A 20,477-nucleotide genomic window follows, 5' to 3' on the forward strand; every position below is an offset into this window, starting at 1 on the left:
TAGCTTCTTTCAGGTCTGTATGTTAGTCCGTCTCTGATTGATTCAGTTGAACGTCGCCTCAAGTCATCTCAATTTAACATGCAACTGTTCATAATGCTTATTAGTCAATATATGATCCCCTCGATACGGGTCGTATCTTATCTTGAAACCTCTGGTATTCCTGTCCGATTCAAAATTTGCAGTCATTATGTGTGAAGCATCCTCAGGCTCAGGTGATTTGATCCTATATGGCCCTATAAATAGGCCTGCCACTCCACCCCCTGATCCACCACCCGATCTTGATGGAGGAAAGACCCAAGAGAGAGGAACTTGGGAAAGATATTTTTAAATCTCTGCATAAACAGAATCAGTCCTGTTGCGCACAGCCAGATGCTACCTGAATTGTGTGAATGGGGTATCGTTTAGGGTTTCAGCATGTTTCCAAAAGCTGAGTCCAGAAACACAGTGCTCTACACAAAGGATTCTCCAATTCCTATTCTTTCTGGGGAGAGGATCTCACTCTCTGGCATATCAGGACCACTCAGGGATTCAACCATACTCAAGACATCTCGTCAACTTTATATAGAAACTCTGTCCTCTTCAACTTAATCACAGACATGCCTTTGCCAGGCATTGTGCACTTTCTCAGGGAAAATAACCCCCATTGCCTTTTTGCATAATCGATGGACACACTGACAGGGACAACACACGTTTGGGCAGTTATCTAACTCTTCATTTTGTTTTTTGCGGCACACATACCCATCTGGAATGGTTTTTACTCTAGTATACTTGCTGCTTTTCATAACAATCTGCATGGTTTGTTATGTTAAGTTGATTTTTATAGCACCCTATCACTCATACGAGTATCCTGGCGCTATGCAGGTCTGTGCAGCTTGTCTTGAGAGTCCTTACTGTAAGAGCCAGGTCTTCTATAGCTTACCGAATTCAAGAAGCAATGTAGTGCAGGAGGTTGTTCCATGCTTTAGGAACGATATAGGAGAAGGCACAACCAGCTTATCTGTTCTTATATATGCGTGGTACATGCGCCAGCGAGAATCCGGCAAAGGTGAGGTGCCTTGAGGGTTAGTGAAAATGCACACAGTCGTTCCCGTAGGCTGGAACACTATTGTGTAGTGTTTTGTATGAGTGGGTGAGGTGCCTGAACTGTGTGCATTGATATATCGGGAGCCAGTGTAGTTCTCTGTGGTGTGATGTGAGACGGTGGGATGTTGAAGACAAATCTGGCTACTGCATTTTGGACTGTCTTTTTGTGAGGTGGTTGGTGATGCCTGTGTAGAGGGTGTTTCAATAATCCAGTCTGCTGGTGATGAGGGCTTGGGTCTGGTGGATCAGTGGACTAATGCGTCCATTGCAGGGGCCTGTGTTCGACCTCATGGTCACAGTTCAAATCCCGCGGGTCCACTCAGCCTTTGATCCATCTGAGGTCGATAAAATGAGTACCACTGAATTGGGTAACAATGAGCATCTGTTATTCAGCGCCAAGAGACCTCTGGGTGAACGTGCGCTTCACAAATACACGTTATGTTATGGGTGACTGTTTTCCTGGTGTTGTTGGGTAGCCACTTGAATATATTTTTCTGCATTCTCAGTGTGTGTAAGCAGGAAGTGGAGATGGTACTGACCTGGGAGGACATGTTCAGCTTGCTGTCAGAAATGAGCCAGAGGTCTCTTGCTTGTGTGCTGGGAGTATGTGCCAGTCCTGGAGGCTACTAGGAGGAGTCCCATGTCAAGGTTTCACTTGTTTGCCTGTGTGGGGAGCAGGGTTCAAGGTAGATGGACAACCACACCTATTATAGACCGTCAACCTAAGGGATCAGGTATACTGAAGGGCACATTACATAAGTCACTTGAACTCCTAAAGTTATTTACACCGTATTTGTCAATAAGGGCAGACAATTAGGTTTCAGCCCGGAACCACCTCTTTGACGATAGGATCTTACTGCAATTTAGCCTTGTGCTTGTCATTGTTTAAATAAGGATGCATTTTATCAAGGGAACAGATTTACAACTCAGTTTCTAGGGAGATAAGACAAACATTCTCATTAGTGCATGAGCATCCTACATTTTACAGGACCTCACGTCTTTTAGAAATTGGGTTAGAAGTTGACTGGGGTGTGAGCCCTGGTCAAGCAGCAACCACAATTCTAGTCAGGGTAAGGCACAGGCAAATCTGCTAATTAACCTATGCTCTAGCCCTTGGTAGTTTGGCAGAGAGCAGTTAGGTTTAACTTAGAGGCAATGTGTAAAGTAATTGTGCAAAACTTCAAACAGTAAAACTGTGAAAACACTCCACAAAAAGAATCCCACACCAGGTTAAAAAATTAGAGCTTAATTTATTAGATAAAACAAGACCAAAATGACAAAAATCCAATTAGTAGAATCGGAGATAGTGACGTTTAATTGTGTTGGTAAAAATAGAGCTACAAAGCACCAATTATGGATATCTGGCCGTGCCGGACTGGGACAAAGTCACAAGTTTAGCCCGACCATGATGGAGCGCAGTCAGGCTATAGGGATCCAGTTAGGCCCGCTGCACAAAGTACGTTAAATCCTGGTTTGAGGAGCATTTGCTCTGATCCGTTTTGAGGCTGCGTCGTGCAGCCGATGCGATGCGTCGGTTATGAGATGCAGACTGGCTGAGATGCAAGGGCCTGCGTTGTCGAGGATCCCATCAATGGGGCTTGCGATACAAAGTCTGGCATCGAGGGTGGAGAAAGATATCTGTTCCATAGAGCTGTGAGGCTACGATGCCGAGTTTGGTGTCATCAGCAAGTCTGCTGTTGATGAGAGATGTGACGGGCTGCGCTGAGCCCAATCCACGCAGCAGCAGGGATAGGTCAGTTCTGCTCTGGGTTGTGCCGCACAGCAGAGGACATGCTTTGGTTCCGCTGGATCCACAGAGGCTGGTAAAGCACCTTAAGCTCAATTCTAAGGGTCCAGGACTGGGGTGGCACCAATTAGCAAGGCTAAATAACGGATGGCAGAATCCAGGTGCAGATGCAAGGTTGTTGGAATCCTGTTATGTCCCAGAGGCTTCAGATCAGGAGGTCAGCCAAGTAACTCTGGGCTTACTCGCAGAATATCTGAAACAAAAATATTGTGTGGACAGAATATCTTGTCAAAAATATCGAGGACCAAAATATCAAGACGGTAAGTGCAAATTGGTAAGTATAAATTTACCATTCTTAACTTCACATCTACGTGCCTTGATGAGATATTTATGTATATATCTTGTCAAGGTACATATATGTGGAGCTATATATAGCAAAACTTGGCTTACCTATAGAAACTTCCTTCATGATATTTATGTCTTCAAAAGTCTTGACACAATATTTTGCCCCACGATATTTTTGTTTCCAATATTCTGTCTAAATACCGTCACTCTGGGTTCTGGATCCAGAGATGCAGGCCCAATCATTCTCACCCAGGCAAGAGGGCAGCAGGTCAGCACAGCAAAGCGTGAGTTCAGCAGAGTGCAGTCCAGGAGAGTGGCAGTCCTTCAGCAGCACAGCAGTCCTTCTAGGCAGAGTATCAACATGTTCAGAAGTGTACTGAAGCAGTGGTGGCTGAGGTCTGTCTTTTATACAAAGTTGTGCCTTTGAAGTGGGGAAAAGCTGCGCCTTTGAAGTGCACAGATACCCAGCCTCCCATGCCCTGGATCCAGGCTAACTACAGGGGGTATGCAGCCCTTTGATTGGAGATGGGACACAGCCTATTAGGTGGAAGTGAGGCTGAACTCAGCTCCTCCCTCCCATCTAGTCAGTGAGGCCCCATCCAGTCACACCTAAGCTCCCATTGTGTGTGGTTGTCTAGGAGGAATACACCAAGCCCAACTGCCATCAACACACACTCATGTGACCAGAGACAGGCTGAGGGCACCAAATGGCTAAGGCAAGAACATGCCATCTTTCTAAAAAATGGCATTTTCAGAATTGTAGTTTAAAATTAGACTTCACCATAAATTAGGATTTTAAATTAGGATTCCTGAGACACCAAACATGAACGATTCATCTCTTCCCATTTGGGACATTACACGTATAAAACATAATAAGGTAACTCCAATGTTATCCTAAGGGAGAGATTGGCCTTGCAGTAGCGAGAAACAAGTGTAAGGGTTTTTCACTACCAAGACATGTAAAACTTGAAAGCAAATGTCCAACTTTTTAGATACACTGCACACTGCCCTTGAAGTTGTCCAAGGCCTTCCCAAGGGGTGACTTATATGTATTAAAAAGGAAGATTGGGCCTGGCAAAATTTTGCACAGGCCCAATTTATTTTACCAGGTCGACATTGCAGTTTAAACTGCACACACAAGTTCTGCAATGGTAGGCCTGAGACACGTTTAAAGGGCTCCTTAAGTGGGTGGCAAAATCAGTGCTGCAGGCCCACTAGTAGCATTTCATGTACAGGCCCTGGGCACGTGTAGTGCCACTTTACTAGGGACTCATAAATAGGTTAAATCTACCAATTGGGTATATGCCAATTCCATCATGTTTAGAGTGGAGAGTACAAGCACTTTAGCACTGGTTAGCAAAGTCCTAAGCGCAACAAAAACAAATTCCGCAAAAAGTAGGAGGAGGAAGGCAAAATGTTTGTAGTAATCCTGCAGAAAGGCCCTACTGCAACAACAGACATACACTCACATTATCCTAAACAGACCTGGCCACATAAAATAGATGAATATTGCCTTCACTCTTAGCCGAGTTGCTTTTATAATTGGGAAACTGCTGTTTAAGATCCAGACCATATTTCAGCAAGTCAAGAACACTGGCACAAAATATCCAGTATCAAAAGGCACCCACTACGAACTCTTGACAAAACAACAGTACCTTTGAAATCAATAACTTTTCTGCTAAAATGTTAGTTCATTTCTACGATGTTAGTTCATTGTGAATGTTGATCACTCTATGACAGCAATTGTACGTTAAAACTTAAAGTCACAACTGCCAGGAGGCTAGGAAATAGGCATGTGGCACAGGGTTCTTAAAAGACTATAGTGCTATGCTAACTCTTATGCAGAACATTACCTTGTCATTGTGTGGTTTAGGAATGAGACTCTCATGATCATTGGATGCAGTGGTTAATTTGTAAAAGAATGAGTGCCGCTGCCCAAAGTTCTGCTCAGAAGCCTGTGGCTGGTGCGATTAAATGTTGGTGCTCTGAATACAAAGGCTGCTAGTCTTAAATACACCTCATGTTTCATCAATCCACTACCACACACTCCTTGCCCCTTTATCTCACTCTTGCAGGTTCCTGCTTTCACCCTTTGTGACAGTTTTTCTGTCTTTTTCTTCCTCCGTCTTTTAGTTTCGTTTGTTTTTCCCTCTCTTGCTCTCTATAAATGTCTGATGCAGAAAAATACATGCCAGTCCCCAAAACTTTGTGCCAGTGGCCCCAACCGGCAACCACCGGCTCAAATTAAGCACTGATTGCATGCATGCTAAAACAAAATCCAACTTGGAGACACAGATTAAAAACTATTACACAATATATGACATCCCCCTTTCTTTGCTTCCCCTTGGAGAGCTAGAGATTAAATAAGAGAGCTCAATGCACAGGATGCAATTCTGTCACCCATCATAAGGTCTTGAGTTACAGACATCTGGGGAATGGCTTTTCTTCCCACACTTCAATAGTACTATTTACTGAAACAATGCCGTCGTTAGCCACCCATAATCTCCACATTGTTATATGACTCCTTCCAATAAAATAGTAGCACACCTTAGTTAAGTGGTTATGAAAGCCAATGGCTGAATACATCCTGGCACAAATTAACCTCTGTTCAACTTTGCCTAGATTATGTCACAAAACAGCATTTTAAATTAATTTTAGATTAGTCTGATGCCACACTCTTTCAATGGTTAAGATCGCATCCCACATTTGAAATCAAAACATTCCCAACCCTTAATAATGTGCTTTACTGTGAGTATTTAGTAGTAGATAGCAATGTGAGGGCTAGTTGGAGCAGCAGGTACTTTTTGTGTGACTAACTGTCTGCAAGGAGTATTACTCACACTGAGAATGTTACGCCTCAATCCCACTGCCCACACACATAAACCCCACCTCTGTCCCACTCCATTTCTTCTGTTTAACCCAAATGCTAGGTTTCTCACTGTTTTTGGCCTCTGAATCCTTCCTTCTGTCCCGCCCTCTGTCAGTCCACTCCCTCTCAAGTCTGTTGATGCGGAGTATTGTTGGTACTCTCTTAACATGCTTGGAGCTGAATAAGCCGATAATGCAGCATACATAGCTGGACCTATGACAAATAAAATTAAGTTTAGTAGCAACTACGTTCATGTTTCTTAAAATCCAACAACCATGTTTTACTGGCTAAACAATAAATATTAAACAGACAGTTAATTTTTAACCAATTGAAATGCCTTCTATATTTTGCCATTGGTAGTATAGCTTTGCCATATGCAGTGTCAGTCAGATACATATCAAATTCATCTTTTTTCTACAGCTTCACAGTCCATACCACTACAAACTGGTGGATATCTTACCTTTATCTCCCAAATTATAGAATAAATAGAAGTGGTGCAGCTACAATTCTTACTTCAGAAACATCATATCTTGAAACCTTCACAATCCTTGCAATGCAATGCTCAACCAGTAGAAGTGTGTATTTTGCCCTCAGATTTAAAATGATCCTACCCTAGACACAGCAAAATGTTATTTTTGAAACTAACAAGTTTGAATTCAGTATCTGAATCCTGAAAGCAACTGAAACAACAATGTATGCACCCTGAAGTTCCCGCTTTATTTAAATTACTTGAGTGCAATTTCTCACATGGGGCCATGGGGGTACAATTGTCTGTATTCCAAAGCACTCATTATTGCCTTTGGGAGCTAACGCTCTGATTTCACATGCTCGGACACTCTGATCCACTCAAGAGAAATTTACCACAGTCAGTTAATTTAATATATTTACTGGCTGAGTTGTGTCAGGATAAAAAAAGTGCCGTACTAGCAATTTACGTCATAATTTTACAAGATGTGTTGTACAGCTAGGCGCTGCACCTCTGTGACACATGGACCTCTTTTTACTTAGTAGCATTAAGGCTTTCTTACAAACAGTGACATTCTCATAACAAATCTGCTGACATTTTGGTGGAGTATACGGGGAGCTTCTAAACCACGTGTCTGTGTGACCAATAACATTAACATGTGGATAAGGGATCACATTTATAGGTAGGTTTTGCCCCATTATATTTTATGCATTTCATGAGGGGACAAATGAACTCTTCCCCCAAATCCACCCAAGGAATTTGAAGGAATAGCTCTGCTGCCTCAAACCTGACATTGTAAAATGTGTGTAACTTTTATTTTCCAATCTTGCCCCTTCAAAGGAGATGGCCCAATTTTATTTCAACATTTTTTGAAGATGGGCATCAGCGGCACATCACGGCGCAATCAGTGCCGAAGGACTACATACTTACCTCATCTCATTCGGGCAAGAGATGGCGGCTGACACTACGAGTCCCAGTAGGCATTGGGAAAAGCCAGAAAGAAGCTAATTGGAGAATTAAAATGAGTGTTAGCTGCTATGCAAATCATTGAAGTGAGCCTATGAGTAAGGAATCATCCGAAACGCGTCAGGCGAACACTCGAGGTTGAAGTGCTGGCGTTGCCCTAATGAACAGTTTGCGGTTTCTAGAGTGCACCCTTAAGTGCTGAGCACACGTATAGGAAGTATATATATATATATATATATATATATATTACCTACTGGCGGTCGCCAGTAGGTAGTTATAGTTAGGACCACGTTTCCATAGGAAAACCTCAACATTCTATTTTGAATAACTTTGGCGCCGGTCGACGAATCCTCGCGAATTTCTCAAAATAGGTGGGGCGCTACGCTCCGCTCCTACCCTGAAAGTCTCGGGGGGATCCGTCAAGCGGGGGCTGAGATAAAAGGGGGGTCCCAAAACGCGTTTTTCCCATGCATTTTTCCATAGGACCTTTAGAACGAGCTACAGCCCGAACGGCTGAACAGAATTACTCAAAATTTGGCAGAGAGGTAGTCCCTAGGTCAAGGAAGTGCCTTTTGTAGGTTTGGTGTAAATCTGTTCAGTAGATTCTGAGAAAATAGCCTTTAAATCAATATATATATCTGAGCCCGCTTACGGTACGCTTACCGTACGCTTACGGTAAGCGTACGGTGGCGTGCGCGAGCGCGATTCTGATTGGCTCTTAGATCTTAGTAAACATTCAAATCGGTCGAAACCAGGAAGCGGCGGCCGCCATTTTGTGTATTTCACTCTGAAAAAAAAGAGTGAAAACAAGGAAAGGGGGCAATGAGGAGAGTTACAGACCCCCTAACATTTGTAAGGGGGTCAAAGAAGGACAGAAAAGTACAAAGAAAACATTTATTGATTTTAAAAAAAATCACGGGGTAAGCGTACGGTAAGCTTACGGTAAGCGTACGGTAGGAAAAAAAAAAAAAAAATGAAAATCAGATTTAAGTGTTTAGATATTAGGGGGCTCTAAAAAGAGCCGTTGTGTTTATGAAATGATTTTTTAGTGGTACCTACAAGTAAGTACCGATGCAGAGTCTAAGGTTCAAGAGGAAGACTCTGTTCCCTTCATCATTGAAGTGCACACCATCTCCTCTATAAATGTCTTGCATGTCATAACGCAAGTTGTTGTGGTAAATGGCACCCATACCATAGTCACGGAGGAAAGCAGAAACAGATTTGTTGACGTGCTTTCTTGCTTTGTCATCGCACTGCGTGCCCACCGTGCGTGCACGGCACTAACTGCGTAAAGTGGGCGCGCGGTGCGCGAAGCGCACCGCGTGCTCACTGTGCGCGCACGGTGCGCGAAGCGCACTGTGCGCGCACGGAACGAACTGCGTTAAGTGGGCGCGCACGCCACGAATGGCGTAAAGTAACTTAGCATTTAAAAAAACGTACAAATTCACTGAAAAAACCATAGGTTTCACACACGTTATAGTTAGGAATTAGCATTTAAAAAACCTTGCAAATTCACTGAAAAAACCATAGGTTTCACACATGTTATAGTTAGCGGAAATTTTACTGATAAAAAACCAATGAAATTCCCCCGTTATAGTTAGTGCAGGCAACTATAACTCACGCGACCGCAATCTTCTGCTGATGACATATGTGTCTTTATGAAAAAAAAATATTTGTAATATATGTATAGCTAAAAATGTATGGAAGAAGACATGGGCAAATAAGTGTCTAAATACAGTATTAGCATCAGCAGAGGATTGCGGTCGCGTGAGTTATAGTTGCCTGCACTAACTATAACGGGGGAATTTCATTGGTTTTTTATCAGTAAAATTTCCGCTAACTATAACATGTGTGAAACCTATGGTTTTTTCAGTGAATATATATATATATATATATATATATGTGTATATATATATATATATATATATATATATATATATATATATATATATATATATATATATATATATATTACCTACTGGCGGTCGCCAGTAGGTAGTTATAGTTAGGACCACGTTTCCATAGGAAATCCGCAACATTCTATTTTTAATAACTTTGGCGCCGGTTGACGAATCCTCGTGAATTTTTCAAAATAGGTGGGGCGCTACGCTCCGCTCCTACCCTGAAAGTCTCGGGGGGATTCGTCAAGCGGGAGCTGAGATAAAAGGGGGGTCCCAAAACGCGTTTTTCCCATGCATTTTTCCATAGGACCTTTAGACACAGCTACAGCCCGAACGGCTGAACAGAATTACTTGAAATTTGGCAGAGAGGTAGTCCTCAGGTCAAGGAAGTGCCTTTTGTAGGTTTGGTGTAAATCTGTTCAGTAGATTCTGAGAAAATAGCCTTTAAATCAATATATATATCTGAGCCCGCTTACCGTACGCTTACCGTACGCGTACGGTGGCGTGCGCGAGCGCGATTCTGATTGGCCCTTAGATCTTAGTAAACATTCGAATCGGTCGAAACCAGGAAGCGGCGGCTGCCATTTTCTCTCTCGCACTCTGAGGGGGGAGCTGATAAACAAATGCCAAAAACATATAAAGGGGCTGTTTAGACAGCGCCCATGCACATAACCATGTTAGTTGAGTCTTCAAAGATCCCCCAAAGCAAAAAACGGTAATTTTTTATTTTTCGAAAATTTCGCCGATTACGCTTACCGTACGCTTACCGTACGCGTACGGTAAAAAATTATTTTAAAAAAAAACCCCACTCTCTCCACCCCGTGTGCAAATGGTGGCCGAAGGCCACCATTTGTGCATGGCATATAAGAGCACAGCATTTCCCCAAAAAATTTCAACAGATTACCTATCACAAGGAAGCGCATAATATGTCCTCCATGTGCGCACGGTGCGCGTAGCGCACCGCATGCCCACCGTGGGGGCACGGCACTAACTGCGTAAAGTAGGCGCGCACGGTGCGCGAAGCGCATGGTGCGCGCACGGAACGAACTGCGTTAAGTGGGCGCGCACGCCACGAATGGCGTAAAGTAACTTAGCATTTAAAAAACCGTACAAATTCACTGAAAAAACCATAGGTTTCACACACGTTATAGTTAGGAATTAGCATTTAAAAAACCTTGCAAATTCACTGAAAAAACCATAGGTTTCACACATGTTATAGTTAGCGGAAATTTTACTGATAAAAAACCAATGAAATTCCCCCGTTATAGTTAGTGCAGGAAACTATAACTCACGCGACCGCAATCTTCTGCTGATGACATATGTGTCTTTATGAAAAAAAATACTTGTAATATATGTATAGCTAAAAATTTATGGAAGAAGACATGGGCAAATAAGTGTCTAAATACAGTATTAGCATCAGCAGAGGATTGCGGTCGCGTGAGTTATAGTTTCCTGCACTAACTATAACGGGGGAATTTCATTGGTTTTTTATCAGTAAAATTTCCGCTAACTATAACATGTGTGAAACCTATGGATAGATAGATAGATAGATAGATAGATAGATAGATAGATAGATAGATAGATAGATAGATAGATAGATAGATAGATAGATAGATAGATAGATAGATAGATAGATAGATAGATAGATAGATAGATAGATAGATAGATAGATAGATAGATAGATAGATAGATAGATAGATAGATAGATAGATAGATAGATGGTATAGCTGTGTGATTGTGTGTACCCCTCCTGAGGCGGAAGCCGGGAGGCTGTGTGCTCTGCTGCTGTTACGCTGTGTTCTACGCTGCTATTGCGAATATTTGCACATTTAGTCGACTTGCTTTTAACTCCGTATTTTTTTAACTTGTGATCGCATCTTTGCACTAGGCAGACCTCCTCACCTTGGTGTTTTCCCGTATCCCGCTGCCTGGCGCCCTCTCTCCTGCAGCTGACTTGTAACGCTGTGGAGTTGGTCCCGGGGCTCAGAAGCGTGGCGGCCATCTTGGGGGTGGATCAGACCCGGAGCGCTCTAGTCGCGCATAAAAGGGGCCTAGATCCCACGCGCCAGTCTGTGTGATTGTGTGTACCCCTCCTGAGGCGGAAGCCGGGAGGCTGTGTGCTCTGCTGCTGTTACGCTGTGTTCTACGCTGCTATTGCGAATATTTGCACATTTAGTCGACTTGCTTTTAACTCCGTAATTTTTTAACTTGTGATCGCATCTTTGCACTAGGCAGACCTCCTCACCTTGGTGTTTTCCCGTATCCCGCTGCCTGGCGCCCTCTCTCCTGCAGCTGACTTGTAACGCTGTGGAGTTGGTCCCGGGGCTCAGAAGCGTGGCGGCCATCTTGGGGGTGGATCAGACCTGGAGCGCTCTAGTCGCGCATAAAAGGGGCCTAGATCCCACGCGCCAGTCTGTGTGATTGTGTGTACCCCTCCTGAGGCGGAAGCCGGGAGGCTGTGTGCTCTGCTGCTGTTACGCTGTGTTCTACGCTGCTATTGCGAATATTTGCACATTTAGTCGACTTGCTTTTAACTCCGTAATTTTTTAACTTGTGATCGCATCTTTGCACTAGGCAGACCTCCTCACCTTGGTGTTTTCCCGTATCCCGCTGCCTGGCGCCCTCTCTCCTGCAGCTGACTTGTAACGCTGTGGAGTTGGTCCCGGGGCTCAGAAGCGTGGCGGCCATCTTGGGGGTGGATCAGACCCGGAGCGCTCTAGTCGCGCATAAAAGGGGCCTAGATCCCACGCGCCAGTCTGTGTGATTGTGTGTACCCCTCCTGAGGCGGAAGCCGGGAGGCTGTGTGCTCTGCTGCTGTTACGCTGTGTTCTACGCTGCTATTGCGAATATTTGCACATTTAGTCGACTTGCTTTTAACTCCGTAATTTTTTAACTTGTGATCGCATCTTTGCACTAGGCAGACCTCCTCACCTTGGTGTTTTCCCGTATCCCGCTGCCTGGCGCCCTCTCTCCTGCAGCTGACTTGTAACGCTGTGGAGTTGGTCCCGGGGCTCAGAAGCGTGGCGGCCATCTTGGGGGTGGATCAGACCCGGAGCGCTCTAGTCGCGCATAAAAGGGGCCTAGATCCCACGCGCCAGTCTGTGTGATTGTGTGTACCCCTCCTGAGGCGGAAGCCGGGAGGCTGTGTGCTCTGCTGCTGTTACGCTGTGTTCTACGCTGCTATTGCGAATATTTGCACATTTAGTCGACTTGCTTTTAACTCCGTAATTTTTTAACTTGTGATCGCATCTTTGCACTAGGCAGACCTCCTCACCTTGGTGTTTTCCCGTATCCCGCTGCCTGGCGCCCTCTCTCCTGCAGCTGACTTGTAACGCTGTGGAGTTGGTCCCGGGGCTCAGAAGCGTGGCGGCCATCTTGGGGGTGGATCAGACCCGGAGCGCTCTAGTCGCGCATAAAAGGGGAAGGGCATGACTTCGCGCAGCGAACGCGCTCAGCAAGCGCGCCGGACTCGCGCCGGAGTCGTGCCAGAGTCCTGCCCGTCTGCGCTCGTCCGCGTCTCGGACGCGGCCACGCCAGGTTCTATCTCCTTGCTGCGGGAGTCCCTCAATCCCTTCATCTACAACAGGGAAACCCTTTTAGGCCTCAATTCCAATTCATGCTCTTGGCCACAGGCACCCCAAGCACTGCCGGACGACCCGACATCTTTTGTCTTCAAACCCTGCTGCGTACGGCATACTGACGATACTTCTCACCCCGCCTGCCACTTACGGCAGTCCGTACACCGTCAACCTGTGAGCGGCAGTAATACGTCTATCAAAGCTGGACTCATTAATTGTCGCTCGTTAGTAAAACATTCATTAGACATAGCCCAATCACTCGAGGATAACAGGTGGGATATCCTTTTCCTTACGGAAACTTGGTTGGGAGATGACACCAATCCTGCCCTCTGCCTCGCTATTCCTCCCGACTACAAAATTCTGTGCGCTAACAGGCAGAATTCACACCCTGGTGGAGGAGTGGCCATTATATACAGATCTATCTGGTCGATCTCCTCCTTCCCACACCCTCAAATAGAGTGCATTGAGGCGTTACCTTTCTGTATTAAACTGGCCGCCAACTTTACTTATTCTGGCTTATTGGTCTACCGTCCCCCCAAATCTAAATTCTCCTATCTTCCGGCCCTCATTGATTTTGCTTTACAGGCATCTTTCCGCTATGCCAATTTCACCCTCTTGGGTGATTTTAATCTGCACGCTGACGATCTTAATGAACCTAATGCCTCCAACTTTTTGTCAGCCTTATCTGATGGTGGCCTAAAGCAACTTGTCGTTGGCCCTACACACAAGGGAGGGCACACTCTGGACCTGATATGTACCAACCTCACTGACACTATTTTAGGTAAGCCCACCCCTGTTGTCTGGTCGGACCATTTTTTAATCCCTTTCTCCTTTTCCTCCCGCTTGGTGGATCGCTCCAGACCTCAGTCCAACACCATGGGGCGGAATTGGAGGAGAATCTCTCTTGAGAGTCTAGGCCCTCATCTCTCCACGACCCCCCCAGGGGAGGCCCACAATTTGGACTCTCGCGTGACCAGTTTCAACCATTGGGTTACCTCGGCTCTGGATCTTTTAGCACCCTTGAGACCTATTAAATCCCTTCGTACCTCTCCCTCGGCACCCTGGTATTCTGAGGAATTGCGGCTACATAAATCTACCTGCAAGAGGCTGGAGAGAAATTGGAGGCGATCTTATTCTCCTGACAGTAGATCCAAATACAAAACCTCCCTTAAGGAGTACAGAAGAAAAATCATTGACCATAAAAGATCACACCTTGAGGAGAAAATCACCAGGGCTAAGGGTGCACCTAGAGTCATTTTTGATGCGGTCAGAGCCTTTACCGACCCCTTGGCCCTTAAGCGCCAACCACTGGTCTCCCAGGCTCTCTGCGACAATCTTTCGAGCTTTTTTGAAGATAAGATCGCTCTAATCCAGAACTCCTTTCCCAGCAACATCACTCCTCCCCAACTGAAGGCAGATTTAACTAGCTCCAATCCGGATAAAGTCTTTTCCAAATTTGAGCCGATCTCCCTAGATCAGTCTCTGGCGGAACTACTCAAGTGCAAATCTGGCTCCCCCCTGGACCCGTGGCCAGCGAAGCAGTACAAATCCCTCGCTCCTTTGCTCAATCCAGTACTGAACGAAATATGGAATGACTCTCTCTTGTCGGGTATCTTTCCAGACTCTTGGAAACATGCTCGACTGGTACCAATCATCAAAAAGGCAACCGCAGACCCCTCTGAACCAGCAAATTACCGCCCCATCTCCCTGCTCCCTGCCCCAGCCAAAGTGCTGGAGAAACTTGTATATGGCCAATTGGCTGGGTTCTTTGAGAAGAGCGGCGCCTTCCACATCTCCCAGCACGGTTTCAGGCCGGGTCATAGTACCGAATCTGCCCTCCTGGAGATGGCGGACGCTATCAGGTGGAAAGTTGACGAGGGTTCTAGAGCGGTGTTGGTGCTGCTGGACCTTTCAGCAGCATTCGACACCGTATCTCACCCGATCCTCCTCAACCGACTACAGGAGAAAGGTGTTCAGGGCAAGGCCTTGGAATGGCTTGCCTCCTTTTTGTCCAATCGGACCCAGGCTGTATTCACTCCCCCCTTCACTTCATGCAGTCGTCCTCTTAAGTGGGGCGTCCCTCAGGGCTCTTCACTAAGCCCTCTTTTGTTTAATGTATATTTTTCCCCGCTGGCCGAGATCATCTCCCAATCTGGAATACAGGCCACATCTTATGCGGATGATATACAGCTTCTTTTTTCATATGACTCCCCCTCTGAGTCTACCTTCGACCCACTAAAAAATTGCCTTCGGAGCATTGCCAACTGGATGGATAACAACTGCCTCCGGCTTAATGCTGGCAAAACCGAAGTAATATTTTTTCACCAGCCCTCCCCACTGGATCCTACTCTGTGGTGGCCTCTTGACTTGAGCGCCCCTCCTTTGCCGAAGGACTCCGTCAAAAACCTGGGAGTCATTTGGGATAGTGATCTCTCCTTCAAGAAGCAGATTCAATCTGTATCTGCGGCCTGCTTTTCTAAAATGAGGATGATGAAAAAATTCATCAACTTCATCCCTAACCAAACTAGGAAAACAATTGTGCAGGCGCTAATCACCTCCCATCTTGACTATGCCAATGGCCTCTATTTGGGACTATCTAAAGGTCTCCTGAGGCGCTTGCAAACAGTTCAAAATGCCGCAGTCCGTTTGGTTTGTGGTCTCCCCCTTAGAGAACACATTACCCCCTACCGCCTCAGGCTGCATTGGCTCCCAGTACATAAAAGGTCGGAATTTAAGGCCCTCACCCTTGCCCACCGTGCTATCAACGGGAAGGGTTCTGCTCATTTGTCCTCATGTCTCCGCCCCTACAGCAACGCCCGTTCACTCCGATCGAGCTCTCAACATCTTCTTTTTACCCCTAGGGTTAAAAAGGCTCGATCTGGGGGGAAAACGTTCCAAGTTTGCACTGCCTCCCATTGGAACAACCTTCCCTTGTACATCAGGAGCGTTCAAGAAGAACCTCCCTTTCGGAGAGCCCTGAAAACTTTTCTATTCTGCTAAATCTTCACCTTACAGCGAGCATTATACACGTTCTCACACAAGCGCCGGGACACCCCGTTGGGGTATCTGTGCGCTATATAAGTTAAATAAATAAATAAATAAATAATAGAGATAAGGTATTTGATAAGGCTATAACATTCTGGAACTTGACAACATTACACGAGTGTTCTGTCGTGAGAAACCAACGTGTAACGTTCAATGTATAAAACGATCCCTACTGTAAACTGATTGGTTATTATTTCCATGCATCTGTGCTGTGTTGTTCAAGTGTATAGGTGATTTGCTGTCTATTGGCGGGTGGAGGGAGGACAGACAGGCCCCTTTTCTCATAATGAATTTTTCATATGCTATGTATCTTAGTATTGTAAGTCTTTTATCTGACAAGGTTACGGATTTATTTAACAGCATATCCATTGTTGTAATGTATCACTAATCAATTGTCGTTGCTCTCTGGTAAATGTCCATGGTAGGCTTTTGTGTCAAAGAAAAGTTAGATGCTTCGAAACAGAGGTACAGAGCTGGCATTATTGACAATCACTCCGCAACATCTTCTGTCTCATCTCCACTTGACAAACTAAGTAGATAACCGTGGGGATGAACTGCATCTTTATACATCAGGAATAAGGACCTTAGTTTAAGTTAGGCATTTTCGATACTCTATCACAAACGTGTCAGCTGTCCCATTCGCCCCATTAAAAGTACATTATTACCCGTACAGCAGACTGGATATCTGCCACCATTTTACCTAGTAACTCCTCCGCCAAACTCTAAATCCCTGCAGGTATGCAGTGGTATAGCGGCTTTCTGTTTTCTTTCCAGAAATAGTATACTATAGCCTTATAGCCCGCCTAGCGGGCTAGAACGGCTGTTAAAGGCCCGCTGCAGCGTTAAAGGCCCGAGCCGAAGGCGAGGGACTTTAACAAAGCAGAGGGACTTTAAAAGCCGGTATAGCCCTGCTACAAAGGGCTATAAGGCTATTAGAACATTCTGCCACTAGAGGGCAGAATGTTCTAACAAAACAAAGCCTTCAGGGAGTGCGAGGGGATTGAAATCCCCTCAGGCTCCCTGAAGTCTTTGTTCACAGCCAGAGCTGTGAACAAAGACACATTGGAATGTTGGTGCTCCGGGCTTATACAAGCCCGGAGCACACCATTGTTTTCAATGTAGCTCCCAACATTCCAATGTTCTAATATTTCATAATGCCTCTCACCAGTGCTGTGATGCAGGGGTAGGGAGGACCATAGGGGGCAAACCTTGAGAATTAGGTGCTGGAGAGAATTGCTGCATTTAATATGCTTACCTGCAGAGTGAGTCCGGGAGGTCCCAGCGCTGTACGACAGCATTGAGGGTGACTTCCTTCTCATACCTTCAAATGCAAACAGAAAAGGGAAGTCGGTAAGACAACAAGTCAAGTGTTAATGTTCTGCTAGCTGGCCTGTGCTGGCTTCAACAAACATTTAATCTCAAACCGTCTTTGAAGATTTGGGGACCTTAACATTGATATTTGGGAAATGACTGAAACACAAAAACCTTCTAAACAGACAAATCACATTTTAGTATATTGGGAATATGTAGAATTGTCGATCTGAACGATGTTTTTTCACCAAGGTGTTTTGAGTGACAACAAATAGAAAAAAGAAAAGTTCAAGATCTATATTACGTCACTAAAAATCCCAAGGTGAAAAAGTTTCCAGTTATTCAGTTTTTTACCTATCTATAGTTTTATGTTATGTAAGGTGCCCAAAATCACTTTTCCCTACTTTCAACTGCTACAAAGGGGTAGAAGAGTAATGGGAAATCCACATATAGCATGGCCTCTCCTCCAAGTCCCAAGTGTAAAAAAAACTGTCCACCTGCCACTTAACCTCAACTAAAGCCATGCAAGAGCCAGCAATGCACTGATAGGCTCTCAGAAAGTCCTGCCAGAGCAGCGTGAAATTGGTTTATGAGGTAGCAACAGTGGGAAACAACGTGTGCGTCTTACTGTTGCTACGTCATTACAGTGATTCACCAGATTTAGAATCCGGAATTCAGGATAGAGACTTCCAAAAGAAACCATACATAACAAAAGTATCATAATACTCATGGACTCTTATGTAGTTTAGATTGAATTACTGCAACACAGATGCTGACACCTAGAACATTACACTACCAACCTCGCCCAATTGACCAACGCTTGATTTCTGAGTAGAACAATAAAATGCACTCTCAAATAATCATAATTAAACATTCAGTGCTCTACATGGGCTGTATTACGGAAAGTGCCCCGGGGGTGCAACGGCGTTTGCGCCCGCTTTGCGCACCCCCGGTGCACTTTGGTATTACAGAAGGGGCCGCAGACACTTCTGTAATACCGATAGCGCTATCTGCAGGGGGTGTTCCGTCATTTGCATGGGGCCATGCCCCATACAAATGAGAGAATAGCTTTGCCTCTGTGCCCGCGCCCTATTACAGACAAGGGCACAGAGGCAAAAAGGGCCTCAGGAGGTGCACTGACAGTGCGCCATCTATAAGGTGGCGCACTTTCAGTGTGCCCCCTGATGGCAGCCCTCTGGCACGGCAATAAGGGGTCCTGTGGACCCCTCAGGCATTCCCTTGCCGGCAGGTGCAGTCACTGACTGCACCCACCAGCGAAGGGGATCTTTAATCCCCTTCAAAAGTGCAGGCGTTTTTCACCTGAATGCCTTGCCATGGGGGCAGCGCGAGTTTGCGGCAGCCCTGGGTCAGCGCATTCATCGTAATAGGGCTCACTTTCATTGTTTGCGCCGGGCGCACCTTTTTAAAGGTGCACCGGCGCAAAGAATGAAAATGCGCGTAATGTGTAATGTGGCCCCAGAAGTCAATTAGATATTTGGCAAAGTCCAAAATATCTAACATGCAATCGCATGCATTGGCGCACAACCAAAAAAGACATTCCTGCTATTTAATCTCATCACTTTCATGAGGACTCCCTTTTCCACTTTGACTATTCTGGGAGTTGTTATTGAAAGTAAGCTGTCAGGGTCTGCTCAGCACAGCTCCAACATTTGCTCACAGAAGGCCTGGGCTGAGGAAGATCCCATCATATTCAATATTGTCAATGTTTATTTGGGTAATAGAGCATTCCTACCCTCTTTTGAATATATTGATGTAAGGATCATGTCTTCCAGTGAAGGGACCCCTTTATGATTTCAGTCTGAAGACTTGTTATTAAACATGTAACAAGTGATGAATTGTGGTTTCATCAAATGCAAGTTTCTGGCATGTGCTTTTATTCTGTAAATGTAATGAATATCTCTGGTACTCAGGAGCAATCAAAACGCATTCATGATAATTCAGTGACTATTTAGCTTAGAAATTATTCACAGAAAAGTCATAAATCTTATCACTGTTTTTCTCATAATTCTATTCTGGTATACACACTAATAACACTAACGCCATCGCCTGATTATTCTTATCACGCCTAGAACTGAGAGTGTCAAGTCATTCAGATAACGACCTAGACCTGCAACAACCAGTCTGGGACAAGTGCAAACTTATCATAATGTCAAGACCATCAAAAGAACATCCATAGATAAATCATTAAAAGGGTGTAGTCTGGATTGACATCCCTTCACTTCCCATTTTCTTAACTATGTGTCTGAAACATTTCTTCTTATGCTTGTAATCTGGATACAACATACCTGAAACTATGTCAGAGGTTTTCATCCCTAAAAATAATTTAGAATTTAAGGACCACCACTCGCCCCTTAGGTGGAGAGAAACTTCACCCAGGTCACAGACACAGATCCAGATGAGCACAGCACCACATTCCATCTCGACAGAAGAAGCCTTGAGCAAGACTCCCTGAGGTTCTGTGAAGCATTCCATTCTGCCTTAATGAACTGGTGCCAAGATTGTGTTCTCGCACAGACAAAATCTCCTAGCTCTTGGCCATTTGCTTGAAAGAGCTGACAAGCTATTCCAAACAGACAACAACCCCTGTTGTTCAGGTATGCACACCTCCTCTGAAACTCAGGCTTATTATTTATCCATCTGCTACAACTAGCATAGTGCTTAGAGATAGCACAGCGAGGGTGTAAGGCCTATAAATCAAGATGTTACGATTTTGTCCCTGTTTTCACTGTTATTGAAAAGCTTAGCTACTTTTTTATTATCTTCTGTGATGTGACTAATATCATGTGTACTAGCTCTTGTTATTTTAAAAGAACTATTTCTAAAAAAATATGTCAAAATACATATTGCTTTTCTAGTGATCTTGAGTGTGTAAATCATTAATGAATGATGGTTTGGATTACCACTGCTCCTTGTTAGTAATCCAAAAGCATCGACTCCCCCTCATTTATGTACTGGGTGGGGTTCTGCGGGGTTACAATAACCTGTTCTCACATTCAGTGCTTGTTCATTGAACTAAGTACACTTGTGTCGCCAGTGGGTGGGAAAACAAAGATTGTAGAGCTGAGCCAAAGACACAGTTTAAGCAACAATGTCTTTGCCACACCTTTCCGCAAATGGGTGACGTGTACCTCACCAACGTTCCCTA

General features: G+C 44.8%; 1 protein-coding gene across 1 annotated transcript in view; it reads right to left on the minus strand.

The window, feature by feature from the left end:
- Positions 1–20,477, minus strand: part of LOC146817750 (uncharacterized) — a 746,064-nt gene that overhangs the window by 44,089 nt on the left and 681,498 nt on the right. The window contains exons 47-48 of the mRNA XM_085609232.1: positions 17,256–17,321; positions 6,115–6,257 (exon numbers count right to left, since the gene is read on the minus strand). Of these exons, the coding sequence (XP_085465358.1) occupies positions 6,115–6,257; positions 17,256–17,321 (209 nt within the window). The remainder of the gene's footprint in view (positions 1–6,114; positions 6,258–17,255; positions 17,322–20,477) is intronic.

Source organism: Triturus cristatus, chromosome 6, assembly GCF_964204655.1.
Source record: "Triturus cristatus chromosome 6, aTriCri1.1, whole genome shotgun sequence".
NCBI lineage: Eukaryota > Metazoa > Chordata > Amphibia > Caudata > Salamandridae > Triturus > Triturus cristatus.